At 34.2% G+C, this 19,077-nt stretch overlaps 1 protein-coding gene across 1 annotated transcript in view; it reads right to left on the minus strand.

Moving 5' to 3' along the window:
* Mondo (MLX interacting protein mondo) overlaps positions 1-19,077 on the minus strand; it is a 253,492-nt gene that overhangs the window by 50,722 nt on the left and 183,693 nt on the right. Inside the window, exon 14 of the mRNA XM_090413412.1 lies at positions 6,438-6,525. Coding sequence (XP_090269538.1) covers positions 6,438-6,525 — 88 coding nt within the window. The remainder of the gene's footprint in view (positions 1-6,437; positions 6,526-19,077) is intronic.

Raw genomic sequence — 19,077 nt, forward strand, 5'->3', positions numbered from 1 at the left:
GAACTGTTGGGTATTTCTTTTGATCTGGGGATGCCATGAAAAAATTATTGAGATTCTCATGAACTGTGGGAACCTCTAGTTCAGGGAACAGATAAATTATTAAGTAACCACTTTGGTAAGATATCCAATATAGACAGCCTAAATAAGTTACATGGAACTGACAGAAAGAGAAGATGATGAAACAATGGCATTAAAGATATTGCAAGAGTTAACTTGATGTACATACAACAGTGAGAATGGGTGTGTTAACAGCTCAGGTGCAAAACCTCATGTTAAATAGTGATTTTTCTTATATTCTTGATTCTTAATCATCTATTATGAAGTAAAAATTAGCTCCAGACAACCCTTATATGTCCTAAATCCAATTTATTCTTCTATTTTCTTTTCAAAACTTTCTTGGCTTTTTCTCAAGTATGCTTATATAATTTTTTCCTCAAACTTAGTAGGGGAAATCCTCTGTAATTCTCAGACTTTTCAGTTTTATTTCAAATTGACAATAAAAGTTCTACTCCAATTACCTGAGATTTGACCATCTAAATAGGTGTAAGTCAAGAATAGCTGACTGGTTGCAGGTTTTATCTCATTTCTTTTTGATGTTTGTGGTTGCAGTATCATGAAATCTATTTTGAAATGACATCTCCTCCATAATATGTATTTTGCTGCTACCAGAGGGCAGTGCACTACAGATATGATCCAGTACAGTATTGCTTTAGACCAAAGTTTCTGAATTATGCAGAATAACAATCATGATAGTTTTTTTTTTCTTTTAACTCCATGATTAATTAAACATTTCAGGTAGAATATCACTTACTTAGTAGAATTTAAACTTTTAGGTTTAGAGAGCTTTTTCTACTTATAGTACTTAATATGTTAATATCTGCATTTCCCTATTCCAATTTACTTTATTTAATCATTTTTCAAAGTAATTATTCTAGATATACAGAATATCCTTCAGTTTTTGGATTACCTTATGATTTTTGATTCTTTTCATGGCACTATTTCCTCAATTTCTTATTATCTTCCAAAACATACTGTCTGTCATCTTCATGATATTTATGCATAGACATAGTCCTGACCCCCCCCCCCCCCACCCTCACATAATTGACTCTGGCAACCCAATCCACTCATTCACAACTCTCCAAGCAAAAAATCTAGTCTCCCCCCCCCCCCCACCTAAAAAACAACACCAAAATTTTCTGATCAGTCACCTTTTTAGTTATTTTATAATTTTTCAGGTCTGGTTATTGTTTTCAATTTCTTCCATTTTCTCCCATAATATATTTTAATCTACAGTCATGCATGAAATTTTACTTTCCTGTATGTTTTTATTTTTAATAGCACATTTATTTTTATCCTGCTCAAAACTAAACGGTGTTCACTCTTTTAAATCCTCTGTATAGTTCTTTTATTTCTAACCCAGTCAAAAGCAAAAATAATGTAGTTAATAAAATTCTTCTTACTTTTGCATTTTCTCCATGAGGATTTATGCACATAAATCCTTTATATTACACATGCCTTATATTTGATCATAATATTAGTAATGATTAGCCCATGTTCTGAACAAAAATCAAGGATGTATTATTATTAGCCCTACCTTTTTTTCCTCCAAATTTTCTCAGAACATTTATGTCTGAGATTAATTTTCTGTTCATGTTTAAGCCTTCAACAAGAGCCAGTTTTCATTATGTCAACTATCCTTTGTAATAATATGAAAAACACCTATACTTCTTCCCTACTAGGAAACCTTCAAAGTGCAAATAAGTCTCACTGTCAAATTTTCCACTTTAATAAATCATTTAAAAAATAAAAAAAATAAGAGGAGGTTGTAAACCTTGAAGGGAATACTTGAAGAAAACTATTCTAAAGAAAAGAGATAGAGGAAATTAAAGATGAAGAAGAAATAGTGGTTTGGGATTGCAGCTGAACTTGAACAGTTTTGTTGTTTTTATTATTACAACAGATGCTCACTACAGTGTGTCTCCAGGGGCCAGAGAAAAGTTTATGAAGAACAGTGATGATGACTTTGATGACAGAACATAAATGATGCAGGAATGATCCAAAAAGCACATAAAACAACAACACAGAAAATGCAACTGCAAACAATAATGGGAGACATGGAAGAAATAAGAAAGAGTATGAAAATATAAATATCATTTAAAAATCATACATCGACAATAGAACACAAATGACTGACAGGAACTGTGCAAAAAAAACACAATGAATAACGAGAGATATACATGAAAGAAAAGAACTAGAAGAATATGAGTTATAAAGATGAAAATCCAGAATTAACATTTAAATTTTGAAATGCTATGCTAGCTTAAATTCACTTACCTTTATGATAAACTAAATACATACAGTCTCCAACTTATGCAAGAGTTAACCACAAACTTGAATTTTACATAAGTTGGATTTAACCTTCCTCAACCTTAATTATTATTGTGCAGGCACTTCAGTGGAGTCAGAAGACTCATCATTGCAGGAGACCCAATTTATCCACACCTCTCCTTGAACCCATTAAAACAGAGAAAGAATTCACAAATGACTCTGGCAACCCATTCCATTCATTCACAACTCTCCAAGCAAAATATCTAGTCCCCCCCCCCCCAAACCACACCTTTATTCAATTTCCAGGGATGACCCCTTGTTCTGGTCTCTCTAGCCAAGTGCTGAAAAAACATTTCCCCTGCATCGATCCTATAAAACTCTTTAAGCAACTTAAACGTTTCTATCATATCCCCTCTTTTCCTTCTATCAATCAACTTCTGCAATCCATACCTCTTCAATCTATCTTCATAGGGAACATTCCACAGGCCACTCACCATCTTTGTCACTTGCTTCTGAATCTTCTTCACTGCTTCCTCATCCTCAAGAAACCCAGGGGACCAGACTTGAGCACAATAATCTAGATGTGGGCGTCTCTACTTATTAATGTGTTTTTCAATAGCCAAGTAATCTTATGGGCTACCTTAGCAATATGTCCTCTAAACTTAAATTCTGTCTATCACCAATTCTAAATCTCTAGCTTCATCTATTTCCTGGAGTACAGTGCCATCAATATGATAACACCGCTTGTAATCTATTTTTCCCAAAATGCATAACATTACATTTTTCTACATTAAACTGACATCCATTATCTTTTGCTCATACTGACAGCCTATTTAAATCATCCTGCAAGCTCTCCATATCACCTTGATTAATTACACACTACTGCTTACATGTTTACAGTACATGTATGACATAGTGTATTACATGTTTTGAAGGTTATTTCTGGAGGTTTCATTCACAGTATGCACACATAAATTAGATTTCAGTAAGTAATTATTAATGCAAAGTAATATAATAAAGTATAAATAGTATGAGAAAATAAAAATGTTTAATATGGCCATTCAACCCTCTTGTATGAAATTATCAGATGATGATGACTAGAAAATGGCTCCTTTCCTCTCTTCATAAAGCTCTCCATAACAAGCTAAAAGTGTCAGCTATTTCTCTTTGGACTTTTTAAGACTATGAGGCATTAGGATTCATCCTTCAATTGCTTTGTCCACCTTCATATGTAAGGTGGGCAACTGATTTCCACCTTCAGCTGTCATGAAAGAGCATTACATTATGGAGGTGTCATGTTCAAGAGCGTTGTTACATACATAGTGAGGAGAACTTACAGTAAAGATATTTTTAATGCTTGCCTTTAAAAAAAAAAAAAAAAAAAAAAAAAAAAAAAAAAAAAAAAAAAAAAAAAACACCTCAGTATGAGACAGGACACATTACAACAAAATATTTTAAAAGATAATCATCATATACAGGGTGTTCGGGATAAATTTGACAGTTTCGTAAGGAAAAAGAAAATCCTCTTTGTATCTATTAAATTTAATGAATTGACAAAAAAACATTACAGGCAGAGTTAATTACAATACTATCAACAAGATTTACTCAAAATAACCACCATTAGCATCGATCACAGCTTCAATTCTGCTTCGGAACCTCGAACAAGCTGATGCTACAGTCTCTCTGGGAAGGGCCGCAAAAACTGTTTTAATTTTATCCATTAACTGGGCTTTTGTATTACTGGAAGTGCGATTGGTGTCTTTTTCAACTGCGCCCCATACAAAATAATCCATGGGGTTAAGGTCTGGGGAGTTTGGAGGCCAAACATTTGGACTGGTGAAGTCGTAGAAATTTTCAGACAACCATTTTTGACTTTTCCCAGAGGTGTGGCAAGGGGCCGAATCCTGCTGCCATACATACGGCCTACCATTGGCTACCCTTGTTATCCAGGGCTTGACTACAGTTAGCAACTCCACGAACAAAGCCCGAATTCCAATGCCAGGGTTCTTCAACACCTGTTCCTGCAGATTTGCGAGGAATTCTGCTGTACGAACGCAATCAGATCGTCTGCTAGGGATCTTTCTTCTTGCTACATCCTCGTAGTCACCATTGCAAGTCTCTAGTTCATGCCTGATTGTTTTTACTGTATTCAGGGAGCATTGGGCAGCAGTCGTAATATCCTTATTTTGATGGCGGGCACGAATCATCATGATACAAGTTATTCTCTTCCATGATTCAGGTGGGTTCCAGCTATCCATCCTTTCTGACATCTTGTATATGAATGAAGAAGGGTCCAAACTTTTAAATGAAGAGAAGTGTGTGTTAATACATGTAACTTACGGAAAAATATAATTAATTATAAATATGTCAAATTTATCCCGAACACCCTGTAAGTACCAGAGAACTTTTTTTCCCTTCATCATTTTCATCTCTAGATCAATTTTACTGCATTTATGCATGGGCTCATTTTCCACTTCTGTTTCTTTCAACCAGTCATGATTGTACTCTACCCAAGTGCATATAAACACTAAAATTTATGAAAGGATGTATGGAATCACACAGGCTGTCTGCTTCGTGTACAACTGCTGTTAGGTGGCATGAGTAGAATGTTAAGTAAAATTTTTATAGTTCTAATTTTTTTCATATCCTTTTCAGGATAACTTGAATAAGTCTAACTTTATGTAAGATTGGGAATGCTTGTAAAGCTTAGTATCATTAATAATTCTGAAAACTTCAGTGGCCAACTTTATAACTGGTCACCTCCAATGACAAAGAGGGAGGAGAGTGATTGGTACAGCTGGTGTGAACTAGTCAGATTCCTAATTGGACAACTTGCATAAATGAATACTGTTCTCTTAGAACTGTAAATTAAGGAAAGTGGCACAATATATAGTACTTCTTCAATTTGGACTTTAAGTTATGCAGTAGTAGTTTATTTTGTGTTTGAAGATTCATTATCTGTATGGTAAAAAATTCTAACTTTTTGATTTTAATGGGTACAGTTAGCATATTTAACTCATTAAAAAGATATCAGGTAAGTGACATTACTTTAAGCTAATGTACCATTTTGAAATTTAAATGTAAATTCTGGAATTTTATTTTTATAATTTCACATTCTTCTAATTCTTTTATAGGTTTCCCATTATTGTTTACATTGGTACTTTATGTTGTCATTTTGTGTTTTGTCATCATATGATTTCCCTGCGCTTCCTTCTGTCACATTACTTGTTAGGAAATTTAGTTTGCTATTATGAAGGTTTTAGGCTGGAACTTTTTTGTAGTTGTTTGTTGCATCAGATCATTTCATTATAATGGTGTTCATTAGAGTGCATGTCTCCTAGATATGCTAGAGGCAAGTGGAGGAATAATGGATGAATAGTGATCATTGAAATACCTATAGAAAAGACAAGGCAGAAACAGAAATCTGTAAGACAACAGTTGCAGTAAGGCTGCAAGAGATGGGTCACCAATTAACCTCTCATAGAGTGCCCCCCCCCCCATGCACATCACTTACATGCACAGAAGTGTGCTAGTTAAAACAATGATACTCTTCCACAGCTTTAAGAACATTCTGCAATCATTTTTTAGCTCGATGGGAAACACCCACATTTTCGAAGCACTGTACAACACAACTATCTTTGAATATGTATTATGTATTTTCCCGATAGGTGAATGGGTGAAAAAGGAACAGTTTCCTGGTTATCTGGTAATTTCAACCCTTAACTCTCTGATTTTTTTTTTTTTTTTTTTTTTTTTTTTTTTGTGGGAGTTAGGTAAAGGATAAAATGCACATTGAAATGGTGCAGTACCGTTACTGCAAGAATTAAGAGATGTTGCAATTTAGGTGAGTGTTGTAGCAAGTTATTCTGGAGGCATTGCAGTACAAAAAGCAAGAACTGAGTTATGGACTGAATGTATGACAATGTATGTATAGATTGAACGTATGATATATGGAGGACTCGTTCAATATGTTTGGTTCAAAAAAACTTTACATTCCAAACTCTCATTCACAATTTCTTATTATATCTCAACTTTTTAATAAATATTTGCATTTAAAATACTTTTAATATACATTTTAACAATGTGCTTTAGAAATTTCATTTCCTTACCTTTTTGTAACATGGCAGCTTTGCTAATTTTAGCATTAGGACTTTGACTTAACGATGGCAATAAATTTCTTAAAGCTTCAAAACCATTCTGTTAAATAAAGTATACATTTATAGCATACTTAAATTTATCTATCAGAAAACAAAAATGTTCCTATGAATATATATATATATATATATATATATATGTTAAAGATACCAAGCTATTTTATATATATAAACTTGGTTTTAATCCTATTTCTCAATATAAAATAGCTTGGTATCTTTAACGTATATTATACCCAAGGTAAAAAAACTTTGTACATATATATATATATATATATAGAGAGAGAGAGAGAGAGAACTACACAATTATTATTATTATTAAGAGTTCTTAACTCCCTGGAGGGAGTTAAGAACTCTTAATAATATGGTTGCGCAGAAGGTTCTACTAAGGTAGAAGTGGAGGAATTTTTTGATGCTTTAGAAAAAGCAACTGACACAATGAAAAAGGAAAAGTTGGTCTTGGGGATTTGAATAGCAGAATAGGAAATGATTGTCAATATACAAAAATATTTTGGGAAAATTTGGAGAAAAGAGCAAAGCTAATAATAATGGCAAATACCTGTTGGATTTCTGCTCAGGACAAAGACTGGTTATTACTAACACCATGTTCCAACATAAAAATGTGCACAAATTCACATGGAGAGAAGAGGCAAGGAATAAGAAAAGTCTCATTGACTATGTTATTGTTGATAGTGATGTTTTCTCCCTGCTGCAGGACACCAGAGTGTAGAGAGGATTTGAAATTGGAAGTGATCACTATTTAGTCTTGAGCAGGATAAAATTGAATTTCATATTGGAAAGAATAACATGTAAGAAAGTTTTAAGGCGAATAAAAGTTGAGCAGCTCTCAGATCTGAACTGTAGACTAAAATACACAAAGATTATTGAAGAAAAAATGAAAGAGTTTGAGAACAGGAATCAAACCTTGGAGATTCAGTGGCAAGCCTTGAAGAAAGCCTTGATTGATTCAGCCAGAGAACCATGTCGTGAGATTGTCTGCAAGGATAGAAAAATCAGGACTCCATGTTGGACACAGGAAGTTAAAGAGGCAATTAAGGAAAAGAAAAAATCATATGAAAAGTTCCTGGCAAATAAGTCAGTTTGTGCTCTTAGAGAATACAGAGACAAATGTAAGAAAACGAAACACTGTGTAAAACTAGCTAAACAAAAGTCATGGGAGAACTTTGGCAAGAACATAGAAAATAAATATCAAGAAGGTGGTAAGATATTCTGGAGGTTGTTGAAGAAGCTTAGAAATGGAAGAAACAGGTGCTGTAAGAGGAGTTAGAGATGATAAAGGTGACATGAAAACAGAAGAAAAAGATATCCTTGAAGTATGAAGTAATTACTTCGAAAAATTGCTAAATGAAACAAGCAGTGATAGCACAGTGGTAAAAAACACTCAACAGGCATACAATAAGGAATACATATCCATACTTGAAGTAGAAAAAGCCATCAAAGGCTTGAAATGTGGATAGGCAGCAGGAGTAGATGATATTCGACCAGAAATGCTCATGTATGGTGGTATAAAAGTCTTGCAGTGGCTGCACTACACAGTTCAGAAAGCCTGGACAGAGGGACGAATTCCCGATGATTGGAGTAGAGCTCTAATAGTGCCCATATATAAAAAGGGAAATAAAACTGAATGTGAGAATTACAGAGGTATTTCCCTACTGAGTGTTCCTGGCAAAATCTATGCAAGTATACTTGAGAACCGGTTGAGAAGAATTGTGGAAGAAAAGCTTGGTGAAGAACAAGCTGATTCAGGCCAAATAGAGGCTGTCAGGATCAGATCTTCACTTTACTACAAATAGTAGAGAAAGCATAGGAATATAACAAAGATCTGTATTTAAGTTTTGTCGATCTGGAAAAAGCATATGACAAGGTGCCAAGAGAGAAGCTATTCAATACGCTACAGTTATATGGTGTCAATGGGGTATTATATCAAGCAATACTTTTGAGTTGTAAGTCAGCAGTTAGAATTGAAGGAAGTACAGGAAGATGGTTTAATGTTAAATATGGTGTGAAACAAGGATGTATATTATCCCTTCTGTTATTCATTATCTATATGAATCACATTATGAAGGAAAGTGGTATTAAACATGATATCAAAATTGGAGATGTTAATGTCAGCTCTTTGCTTTATGCGGATGATGTTATGCTTCTGAATAAATCCGCTACAAGTCTGCAAGATTCTCTGACTAAATTGAATAGCTGTTGTAATAGATATGGTATGAAGGTCAGCAATAAAAAGACAAGGACAATGAAAATAGGCAGAATCATTGAAAATGTCAACTGTGTTGTGAATGGACAACCTGTGGAACAAGTAAAACATTTCAGCTACTTAGGCACGATTTTTACTGAAGATGGTAAATTAAATATGGAAATAGTCAAAAGAATCAACAAAACTGGTTTGGTAGGAAGTAAATTGAATAAATTCATATGGAATAAGAGAGAAATTAGTCAGAACACTAAATTAGCTGTATACAAGACAGTGTTCAAATCACTTTTAACTTATGGATCTGAGAGCTGGGTCAGAATTAAAACACTTGACCAAAGACTAGAGGCCGCAGATATGAGAGTTCTGAGAAAGATTAGAGGCGCGAACAGATGGCATCAATGGCAATATCATATTAAAAACATGGATATTAGGAAAGAACTTGACATTGTCGGCATCCAGGAATGCGTTAGCAGAGCTAATCTCAGGTGGTATGGTCACTTAAACAGAATGGGCAAGGAAAGATTAGCAAAACAAGTGTTCTGTGCCAGGTTGGCAGGAAAACAACCCAGAGGAAAACCAAGATATAGGTGGATTAATGCGGTACAAAGTGCCTTAGACGATAGAAATATAAGATCTGATAATGATAATATTGGAGTCTTGACAAGTAATAGAGTGATTTGGAGGAAAATTGTAGATAGGAAGTTATTAATGGCACAAATTTTTCATGTAGTACTATCATATCCTGTACAGCCCTTGAGGTTACATGTCAGGAATTTGATGATGATGAAACACAAATTCCATATTAAATTCCTTCACTATGATAAAAGGTTTGTCAGATAATGCATTCCAAACTTGTCACAGAATTAAATGGAATTAACATTGCACCAAAATCTGGTTTGAAAGAAAATTCAAGAAAGCTTGTGAAATGCTGATTCATTATCCTAATCTCAACAAGAATGATAGATGAGTAATTCCAGAAGTCTGGAAGGTCTATCTACAACCTATATGGTATTCAGAACATGATGGCAGAACCCTAACACAAGAAAAATCTTAAGATAACAAGGACTGTAGAGGTGCATTTCATGTAGTTCCACGGTAAATTTTATTTATTTATTTTTATATGATACTCTGTATATTTATTATTATACTTATTATATATAAATTCATTTATTGTATTTAATTATTTATTTTTTCTCACTGGAGGTCAGGCCGGTGTAAATGTTAACAAGCAGTTACACTATAGCATACTTATGTGTAGCGTTATGTAACTTGTGTCTCGTTCATACGTTTTCCTGATGATGACCTTGATTGAGAGGTTGAAATGTCGAGTGTCATTTTTTTAATGTAAGTAAAGTAATTGCTCTAACATGTGTTTTTGTCTCCATAAATTCTATGCAATGAATGCTGACCACCGTGTAACCTTGAAAGAAAGAATTGCCATGTTGGGAGAATGGAAATGATATCTACTTGGCCAACCAGTAGCATTTCCATTCAAAAATATAAAACTAGACTTAAATTTTTTTTATACTACTACTCTTCGCCTTGAATCCACTATTTTGACATTTCTTTGGAGTCATGAATTAAAATAGAGCTTAACAATTTATAACCCAAAATTTGTCTAATATCTCTAAAGCTAATCTATTTATCTGTGAATGCTGAGTAAATTAATATTATCTTAAAGGCCAAAGCTGTTTCACAAGCATTAAAAAATGTCAATATAGTGCTAAAGATTTGCAACCTTTCACTGCCATAAATAAATACATAAATATGTTCTCTTCACCTAATGTTATAATAACTTTCCTTATTGTTTAATATAAATTAATCTGTTTTTAATTTTTATTTTTTCTACCAAACTAATAGTTGATTAGTTATCCAAATGCACTAATAGTTTACTAAATCTATTATATGTTATGTTATGTGCTCCATTCATAAATGAAAAAGATCAACAATGCAGATATGAAATCATGAGTCATATATAAGAGCAGCACAGTCTAATTATAACTGTTAAGATAACTTTTAACATTGTATTTGTAACATGCAAATACATTGTGGGAATTTTCATTATGAAAAATGGAGCAAAAGTAGAATACAAGAGAAATGTCAACAATGCAGATATGAAATCTTGAGTTATGGCAGAATAGTACAATCTAATTCTGTTTATACTTATAATTTATAAACTATTCCCATATGGATTCTGCCATGGTTTATCAACAGGATCTTCCTGCTTATACTACAAGATTTGAACAAATGCCATGGAAAATTTTGGGAAATCAAACAGTTTCTCTTCGTATCTCTATGGCATTTGATTAGATGTGGCACAAAGGCCTATTAAGTAAGCTTCAATCATATGGTGTGTCTTCTGACTTGTGCAACTAGATGCCAGCTTTCCCTCTGGATGTGCATTATGTGTGATGGTGAACAGATCATTATCCCCAAACTTTACAACTAATCCTGGTGCACCACAAGCCTCTATTCTTTCACCCACTCTCTTCTTTTTATTACATCATTCACCTTCTCCAGCTGACTGAAAATCAATGAACAGTTTTGCTGATGGTAGTGCTTTGCACTTCTCTTTCTCATTTGACAAGCCTTACACTAAACAAATCAACAAAACTTCCAAAATATGTCGAGACCTATGATTATAGAACTAGTAACAGTATTTCAAATGGCAGTGAGTTTCAAGCCGTCTAGTGTGAGGTGGAATCTAACAAGATCAAATAAATAGTGGGACGTTGTTAGAGACCTGGTGGATCCGTTGCTAGTGATGAAGAAACGCATCATCAAATAGAGACAACGAGTGCAAAAAGAGCAATCATAAAGGGAGACTTTAATTATCCAAATATTAATTGGGCAGCAGTAAAATCTCATGAGAAGAATGAAACTGAATTTAATGAGCTGTTGCAGGAAAACTTCCTCAAGCAGCATGTGACAGAAGAAACTCGAGGTCAAAGAGTGTTAGATTTGATTACAGTGTCAGAGGGCATTTTGGTTAAAGATGAACTATTCTGCCTCCGGTTGGTGACAATGATCATTCAGTACTCACAATCAGCACTTGGGAAGTGACTAAGTTTATAAATGTTTCATTCAAATAAGGTTACATGCTGAACTATAAAGCAGGAAATTATGACTGACTGAAGAGTATATTGAGTTCAGCAGAATAGTATCAGTTGCTGGATGGGAAGAATATCAACATTGCACGAGAAGCATTTAAAAAAATACTTAAATGATGCAATATTAGAATATGTCCTGAGAAGAACAAACAGGATAGGAGTCAAATGGATGTATAATATTATTAAGCAAGAGATTTGTAAGAAACAGATGATGTGGAAGGAATACCATGTGCATAAGGATGATGTCCATTATGAAAATTATAAGCAGCAGGCCAGAAGAGTCACAACTGTTGTATGGAAAGATAAGTCTGAGTATGAAAAGTAACTGGCTCTGCAAGCTAAAGACAACCCACAAGAATTCTATTGATATGCTGCAAGTAAAAGAAAGAATGAATATGAAAGAATAACTACTGAATGCAGATGGTGTGAGGGTGAAAGATGCAGAAGAGGTTGTTCAACTGCTGAGTGCTCATTTTGCTAAAACCTATCAACCTGGTGTATGCAACATTGAGTTCACTGCTACCTCTTCACTTGATGAAGACACTCAGGTGAATGATGAGGAAGTATTAGAGCTGCTGCACAAACTTAAGAATTCAGCAACATGAACTGATAGAATATCAGCACAGGTGCTAAAAGTATTCAACTGAACTGGCTATTTCTTTGACCAGGCTATATAATGTGAATCTCAAAACAGGAAATATTCTGCAGGAGCGGAAAGAATGTATGATAATCCCATTGCACAAGGGTGCAAAGACTGATGTATCCAACTAACAAAGAATCGGTATCTCAGGAGTAGCGGTGAAGATTTTCGAAAAATTGGTTAGAGTTTGTATTCAGAAATGGATCGACAGTGAATCTCTACTTTGTAATGAACAGCATGGGTTTACTAAGGGAAGGTCATTGAACTAGATAAGGGAAATGGATAGATACAGCATGATACTTTTAGATATTGCTAAGGCACTATGCTTGTATTCTGTCAAAGGCTTTTGACAGAATACAGCATAGAAGACTGTTGCATAAATTGGAGAATATGAGCTTGGATTATAAAATATTAGCATGGATAAGAGGATGGCTGACTGACATATGGGGGATGCGAGTCTACAAGATTTAAGATAACCAGTGGTGTATCACAAGGATCAGTCCTTGGCCCACTGTTATTCAATCTATACATTAATGACAGTGAGAAGGATTTGACAGGCCATATACAGCTATTTGTTGATGATGAAAATATAGGTAGGGGTAATCAGAAATGCAGCTGATATGCAGTACCTGCAGAATGATTTGAATAGGTTGGAACTGTGAGCACAGGAAAATGGAAGTCAGTAAATGTAAAGTCATGCACTTTGGCATGATTAGATATCCAATGTCATATTATATTGGTGGGATTTTGCTAGAAGAAATTGATCAGGCTAGGGATTTTGGAGGCCTCGATAAGACCTCGCATGGACTATTGTGCATAGGTCTGGTCTCCTGGTTTCCGTTGTAATTCTGATACAGTGGAGAGAGTGCTAAGGAGAGTGTTAAAAATGATATCAGGATTGTGGAATACTGATTATGAAGACTGAGAATGTGTAGATTGCAGACACTAGCAAACAGGAGGGGGGGGGTGTATGATTGAGACTTACAAACTTCCGAAAGGATCATAGAGGATTTCGGTTGATAGAAGTTTTCATGTTATGGAGGGTGAGGACAGGACAAGAGGGCATTCTTGGAAGCTGAGAATGAAGGTGTGATTTTTCTCTCATGGAGTGGTGTGTGATTGGAATGGATTGCCATTGGATGTTGTGTGTGCAAGCAGTGTGAATGAATTCAAGAACAAAAGTGATAGCTGGTACATGTAGTATGTAGCCTCCCTTGATGAGTAACAGACTCCCTGGAGGTCTCTCTTAATAATAATAATATCAACTTCTATAATTCTAAATGCTGATCTCCAAATCATTCTTCAATGGGAGTTCTTATATCCTCATTAATTTTAATAAAACTCCATCCTATTTTATTTCTCACAAAAAGAACCCTTTTACTTTTATTCTTATTTTTGACGACATCTAAATATCTCTAAGAAAGATGAGATTTCTCTTCTTGGGATTACTATAACCTTAAATATTTTTTGGCATAAACATATCACAAATATTTCCTCCTTGGCATCCAAAAAATTAAGTTTCTCTATTTTGTTCAAAGCACTACTTTATCTTTTATTTGCAATTTTGAATTTTTTATGTATATCTCTTTTCCCTTTTCACATTGTATCATGTTGCGAACAAACTATGATGATTATTACTTTACCGCTGAACAGCTATTAGCTATTCACAAATATTGCTTATTCAACATCAAAAAAATTAGGTTCTCTCTCTCTCTCTTTGCTCAAGGTGTTATTTTCTGATAAATATCAAGAAATAACAATGGGGAAGTTAGGTTCCTGGTAATGAAAAGGTACAGGTCATCGACTGGCCAAGGTAAAATAAGCCACACAAACCAAAATATCTGATAAACACCAAGAAATAACAATGGGGTAGCTTACCCTTCACAGATCCTAAAAAGAAAGAAAGAAGCTTTCATAGTGCAGATTTCACCTTATTAAGACCTTGTGCACCAGAGAAAACTTTTTCTTCTTCCTCTGAAATTACTGTTCTCTTCAAGCACAATTATATCTGATGTAATGGCTTAGCAATGCCAAATAAACATTACATCATTATTAATTTCCTGATAGGCATCCTTAAAGTGGTGTACAGAGTACTATAACAGTACTACATGATTAAGTTTACATTATTACTAATCTGCTATCAACATTATTCCCTTCAAATTAGTCTATCACTTTTCAGCACTCCAATACTGTCATATCTTATAGCTGTTAAATGAAAAAGCCATCAAAGGCTTGAAATGTGAAAAGGCAGCAGGAGTAGATGATATTCGACCAGAAATGCTACTTAGGCACGATTTTTAGTGAAGATGGTAAATTAAATATGGAAATAGACAACAGAATCAACAAAGCTGGTATGGTAGGAAGTCAATTGAATAAATTCATATGGAATAAGCGAGAAATTAGTCAGAACACTAAATTAGCTGTATACAAGACAGTGATCAAACCAGTTTTAACTTATGGATCTGAGAGCTGGGTCAGAAGTAAAACACTTGACCAAAGACTAGACACCGCAAATATGAGAGTCCTGAGAAAGATTAGAGGTGTGCACAGATGGCATCAATGGCAATATCATATTAAAAATGAGGATATTAGGAAAGAACTAGACATTGTCAGCATCCAGGAATGTGTTAGCAGAGCTAATCTCAGGTGGTATGGTCACTTAAACAGAATGGGCGAGGAAAGATTGGCAAAGCAAGTGTTCTTTGCCAGGTTGGCAAGAAAACGACCAAGATATAGGTGGATTGATACGGTACAAAGTGCCTTAGACGATAGAAATATAAAATCTGATAATGTTGGAATCTTGACAAGTAACAGACTGATTTGGAGGAAAATTGTAGATAAGAAGTTAGTAATGTTGTAAATTTTTCATATAGTACTATCATATCCTGTACATCCCTTGAAGGTACATGTCAGGAATTTGATGATGATGATAAGGTGCCCTTTAGGTGCCAGATAATCAAAAATTGTTTCTGGACAAGTCAGGCTATATTTGATCTCAGAATGACTCTCACTCTGATTTTTAGCCAATTAATGCAGCCATATTTGTTGAAGTTGGGGAGTGCTTCATAGCTAATGCTGATTCTAAAAATAATTTGTCAGATCTCTAGCAACTTCTATGTAGCACAGATGTCTTCCCCAATTTAATCTGTGCAAAGGAATATCCAGAACAACATTTGTGAGGCCTGACTTGTCACATAAATAATTTTTGTGGTCTTCAATGTTAACGAATATACCAGTGTACTCAGAGTAAGCTAAAGAGGATGAAAATCCTTAGGAGAATGAAGGTAACTAGCTGAAATGAGTAGTTTGTACGTGGAATGGAGATTACATTTGTAGAGAACTTTAGCTAAATTTTCTGATCTGAATATATAAGGAATGGAAATGGTTTTGCTGTGACCTTGTGTGTTTGGCTGCAAGAGGGATGCATGCAGTATTTTTTTCTATTTTATCAGGATTGTAGCCATTGACTTAAAAAACAGTTTGCTAAGGTACCTGAGTTTTAAGAGGGTGTGTCATTTGAACAATGACACACCCTCTTAAAATTTGAACAATAACCCTGCTCTATGTGTAAGTGTTTTGAGGATACCATACTGCTGGGATGGGTGGTGGCAGTGTGATTGCTTATGTAAATACCTTCATGAAATACTTCCATGAAAAATAACCAGAATAATAGAAAATGTCAGAGGGGAAATGTGGCTTATTGAGGTCAAGGGCCTCTGTCAAAAGTCATCATCAAATTCCTGCTATGTACCCTCAAGGGGTGTACAGGATATGACAGTACTACATGAAAAAATTACATCATTACTAACTTCCTATCTACAATTTTCCTCCAAATCAGTCTGTTACTTGTCAAGACTCCAACATTATCAGATCTTATATTTCTATCATCTAAGGCACTTTGTACCGTATCAATCCACCTATATCTTGGTCTTCCTCTGGGTCGTTTTCCTGCCAACCTGGCAGAGAACACTTGTTTTGCTAATCTTTCCTCTCCCATTCTATTTAAGTGACCATACCACCTGAGATTAGCTCTGCTAATGCATTCCTGGATTCCAAAATAAAAAATACAAAATAAAAAATAAAAAATGATGGTACAACATGTCAAAAGTGTGTATATATATATATACACACACACATTATTGGTAAATAATGAAGTAATGTCAAATCTGCGCATGATGTCAGAATCTGTAATATTAGATTTTTTTTATTAATGTTTTCAAGTGAAAAGAATTTTTAATAAATGAGAGAGATCTGCCTGTGAAGATAAATGTTTGACCAGTTTGTATATGGGACTATTTATGCTCTCAACTACTGGATGAAGGGGAAGGGATATTAGACTTGGATATTCCAAGCCTAATATCCCTTGGAACAAACCTTGGAATATCATTATCAAACTCTGAAGAAAATATATGATTCAATTAGGGAGGCATATGAAGATGTCAGCAAGAATAGAAAAATAAGAACTCCACATGAATACAAGAAAAAGAAGCAGTCCTCGAAAAGAAGAAAGCTTATTGAAAGCAAGTAAGTTTGCAGATGTCCCTTGAGATTACAGAGAAAAATGCAAGAGAGCTATACTATGTGTAAAAAGTAGCGAAATAAAACTCATGGGAAAACTTTGGTAATAATAATAGAAGAGAAATATTAGGAAGAAATGGAACCAGCAGTAGAAGAATTGGATAAATACCAGATTGACATAATAGGTATTACAGAAACAAAGAAGACAAAATCAGGCAAGTTTCTTCTAATCAATGAATACAAGATGTTATATTCAAGAAGAAATAATTATCAGGGAAAGGGAGTAGCTATAGTATTCAACACTAAATATGAGGAAAATCTTGAATGGCAAGTATTATGAAAGTAAAAAGATGTCAGCAAATATCAGAATGGGGCAGAAATGGACATAGAGACTTCTTTGTGTCTATGGTTCCACAGGAGGTTCTACTAAAGAAGTTGAGGAATTTTTCCAGCCATTATATAAGGCAATGGACACCAAGAAAAAGGAGCAGTTGGTCCTAGTTGGACATCCAAATAGCAAAGTAGAAAACGATTGACAGATATATAGATTTTTTTTTTTTTTGCAAAAATTCTGAGAAAAGAGCAAAGTTAATAATAATGATAAGCCTGTTTTATTTCTGTTCAGGACATGGATTAGTCATTATTAACACCATGTTCCAACATAAAAATGTGCAAGTTTTCACAGGGAGAGAAGACAAAATAAATAAGAAAGGTCTCATTAATTATGTTATTGTTAAGAGCAATAGCTCCATATTGACTCAATAAACAATATACAGAAAATTTGAAATTGGAAGTGATTTCAGCATGATAAAAATATCATATTGAAAAGAAAACTTTGTAAAAAAAAGTTTTTAAAAAGAATCAAAGTTGAACAACTTTCAGAGATAAACCACAGACTCAAATACACAAATATTATTCAGGAAAAAAAAAATGAAAAAGGTTGAAAATAAGAACCAAACTTTGGAGATTCAGTGGCAGACCTTGAAGAAAACATTTAATTCATGTGGTGAGGTTGTCTGAAAGGATAGAAAAATTAGAACTACTCCATGGTGGACTCTGGAAGATAAAGATGTGGTCAAGGAAAAGAAGAAAGTGTATTGAAAATTCCCCAAGTAATCAGCATGTTTAACACCAGCCAAATAGAAGTCATTCAAGACTTTGATAAGAACACGGAAATAAATATCAGTTAAGGTGGCAAAATATTTGGGAGGCTATTGAAAAAACTTTAGAAACAAAGGAAGGAGTATAGTAAAAGAAATTAGAGATGATATACATGGCATGAAAACTGAACTAAAGATATTCTGGATATCTGCAGTAATTATTCGAAAAATGTAAATGAAACAAGCAGTAGAAAATATTCAAGAAGAATGCAAACAGAAGTACATATCAGTACTTGAGGTAGAAAAAGTTATTAAAAGCCTAATATATGGAAAGGCAGCTGGAGTAGAAGATATTCAACCAAAAATACTCAAACATGGAGGCATGAAAGGTTTGCATTGGTTACACTGTAAATTCAGAAGGCCTAGTCAGAAGGTCAAATTTCAGATGACTGGAGTAGAGGTCTCATAGTTCCCACCAAGTAAAAAAAAAAAAAAAAAAGAAAAAAGGGAATAAAGCAGAATAAGAGAATTACAGAGGAATTTCTCTAATAAGTGTTCCAGGCAATATTTATGCCAACATACTTGAAGAGGCTATGAAAAACTGAAGAAAAGAAACTTGAAGAAAAACAGGCTGGGTTCAGGCCAAACAGAGATTGTCAAGATCAGATTTTCATTTACAACAAATAGTTGAGAAATCACTGGAATACACCAGATCTCTCTGTACTTAAGTTTTGTAGATCTTGAAAAAGTGCAACAAGGTGTCAAGAGAAAAGCTTTTCAACGCTACAATTATATATAGGATAAATAGAATATTATACAGAGCAATACAGTCTGTGTTTCAGTTGTAAATCAGCAGTTGGAACTGAAGGAGGTTCAGAAAGATGGTTTGATTTTAAATTAGATGCGAGACAAGAGCGCATTACTTCCACTGTTATTCATCATCTATATAGATTATATTATGAAGGAAATGTTTATTTATCTATTTAGATGATGTTATACTCTTAAATCT

Source organism: Typopeltis vanoorti, chromosome 24, assembly GCF_054136105.1.
Source record: "Typopeltis vanoorti isolate ZY-2024b chromosome 24, IOZ_Tvanoo_1.0, whole genome shotgun sequence".
Classification (NCBI taxonomy): Eukaryota; Metazoa; Arthropoda; class Arachnida; order Uropygi; family Thelyphonidae; genus Typopeltis; species Typopeltis vanoorti.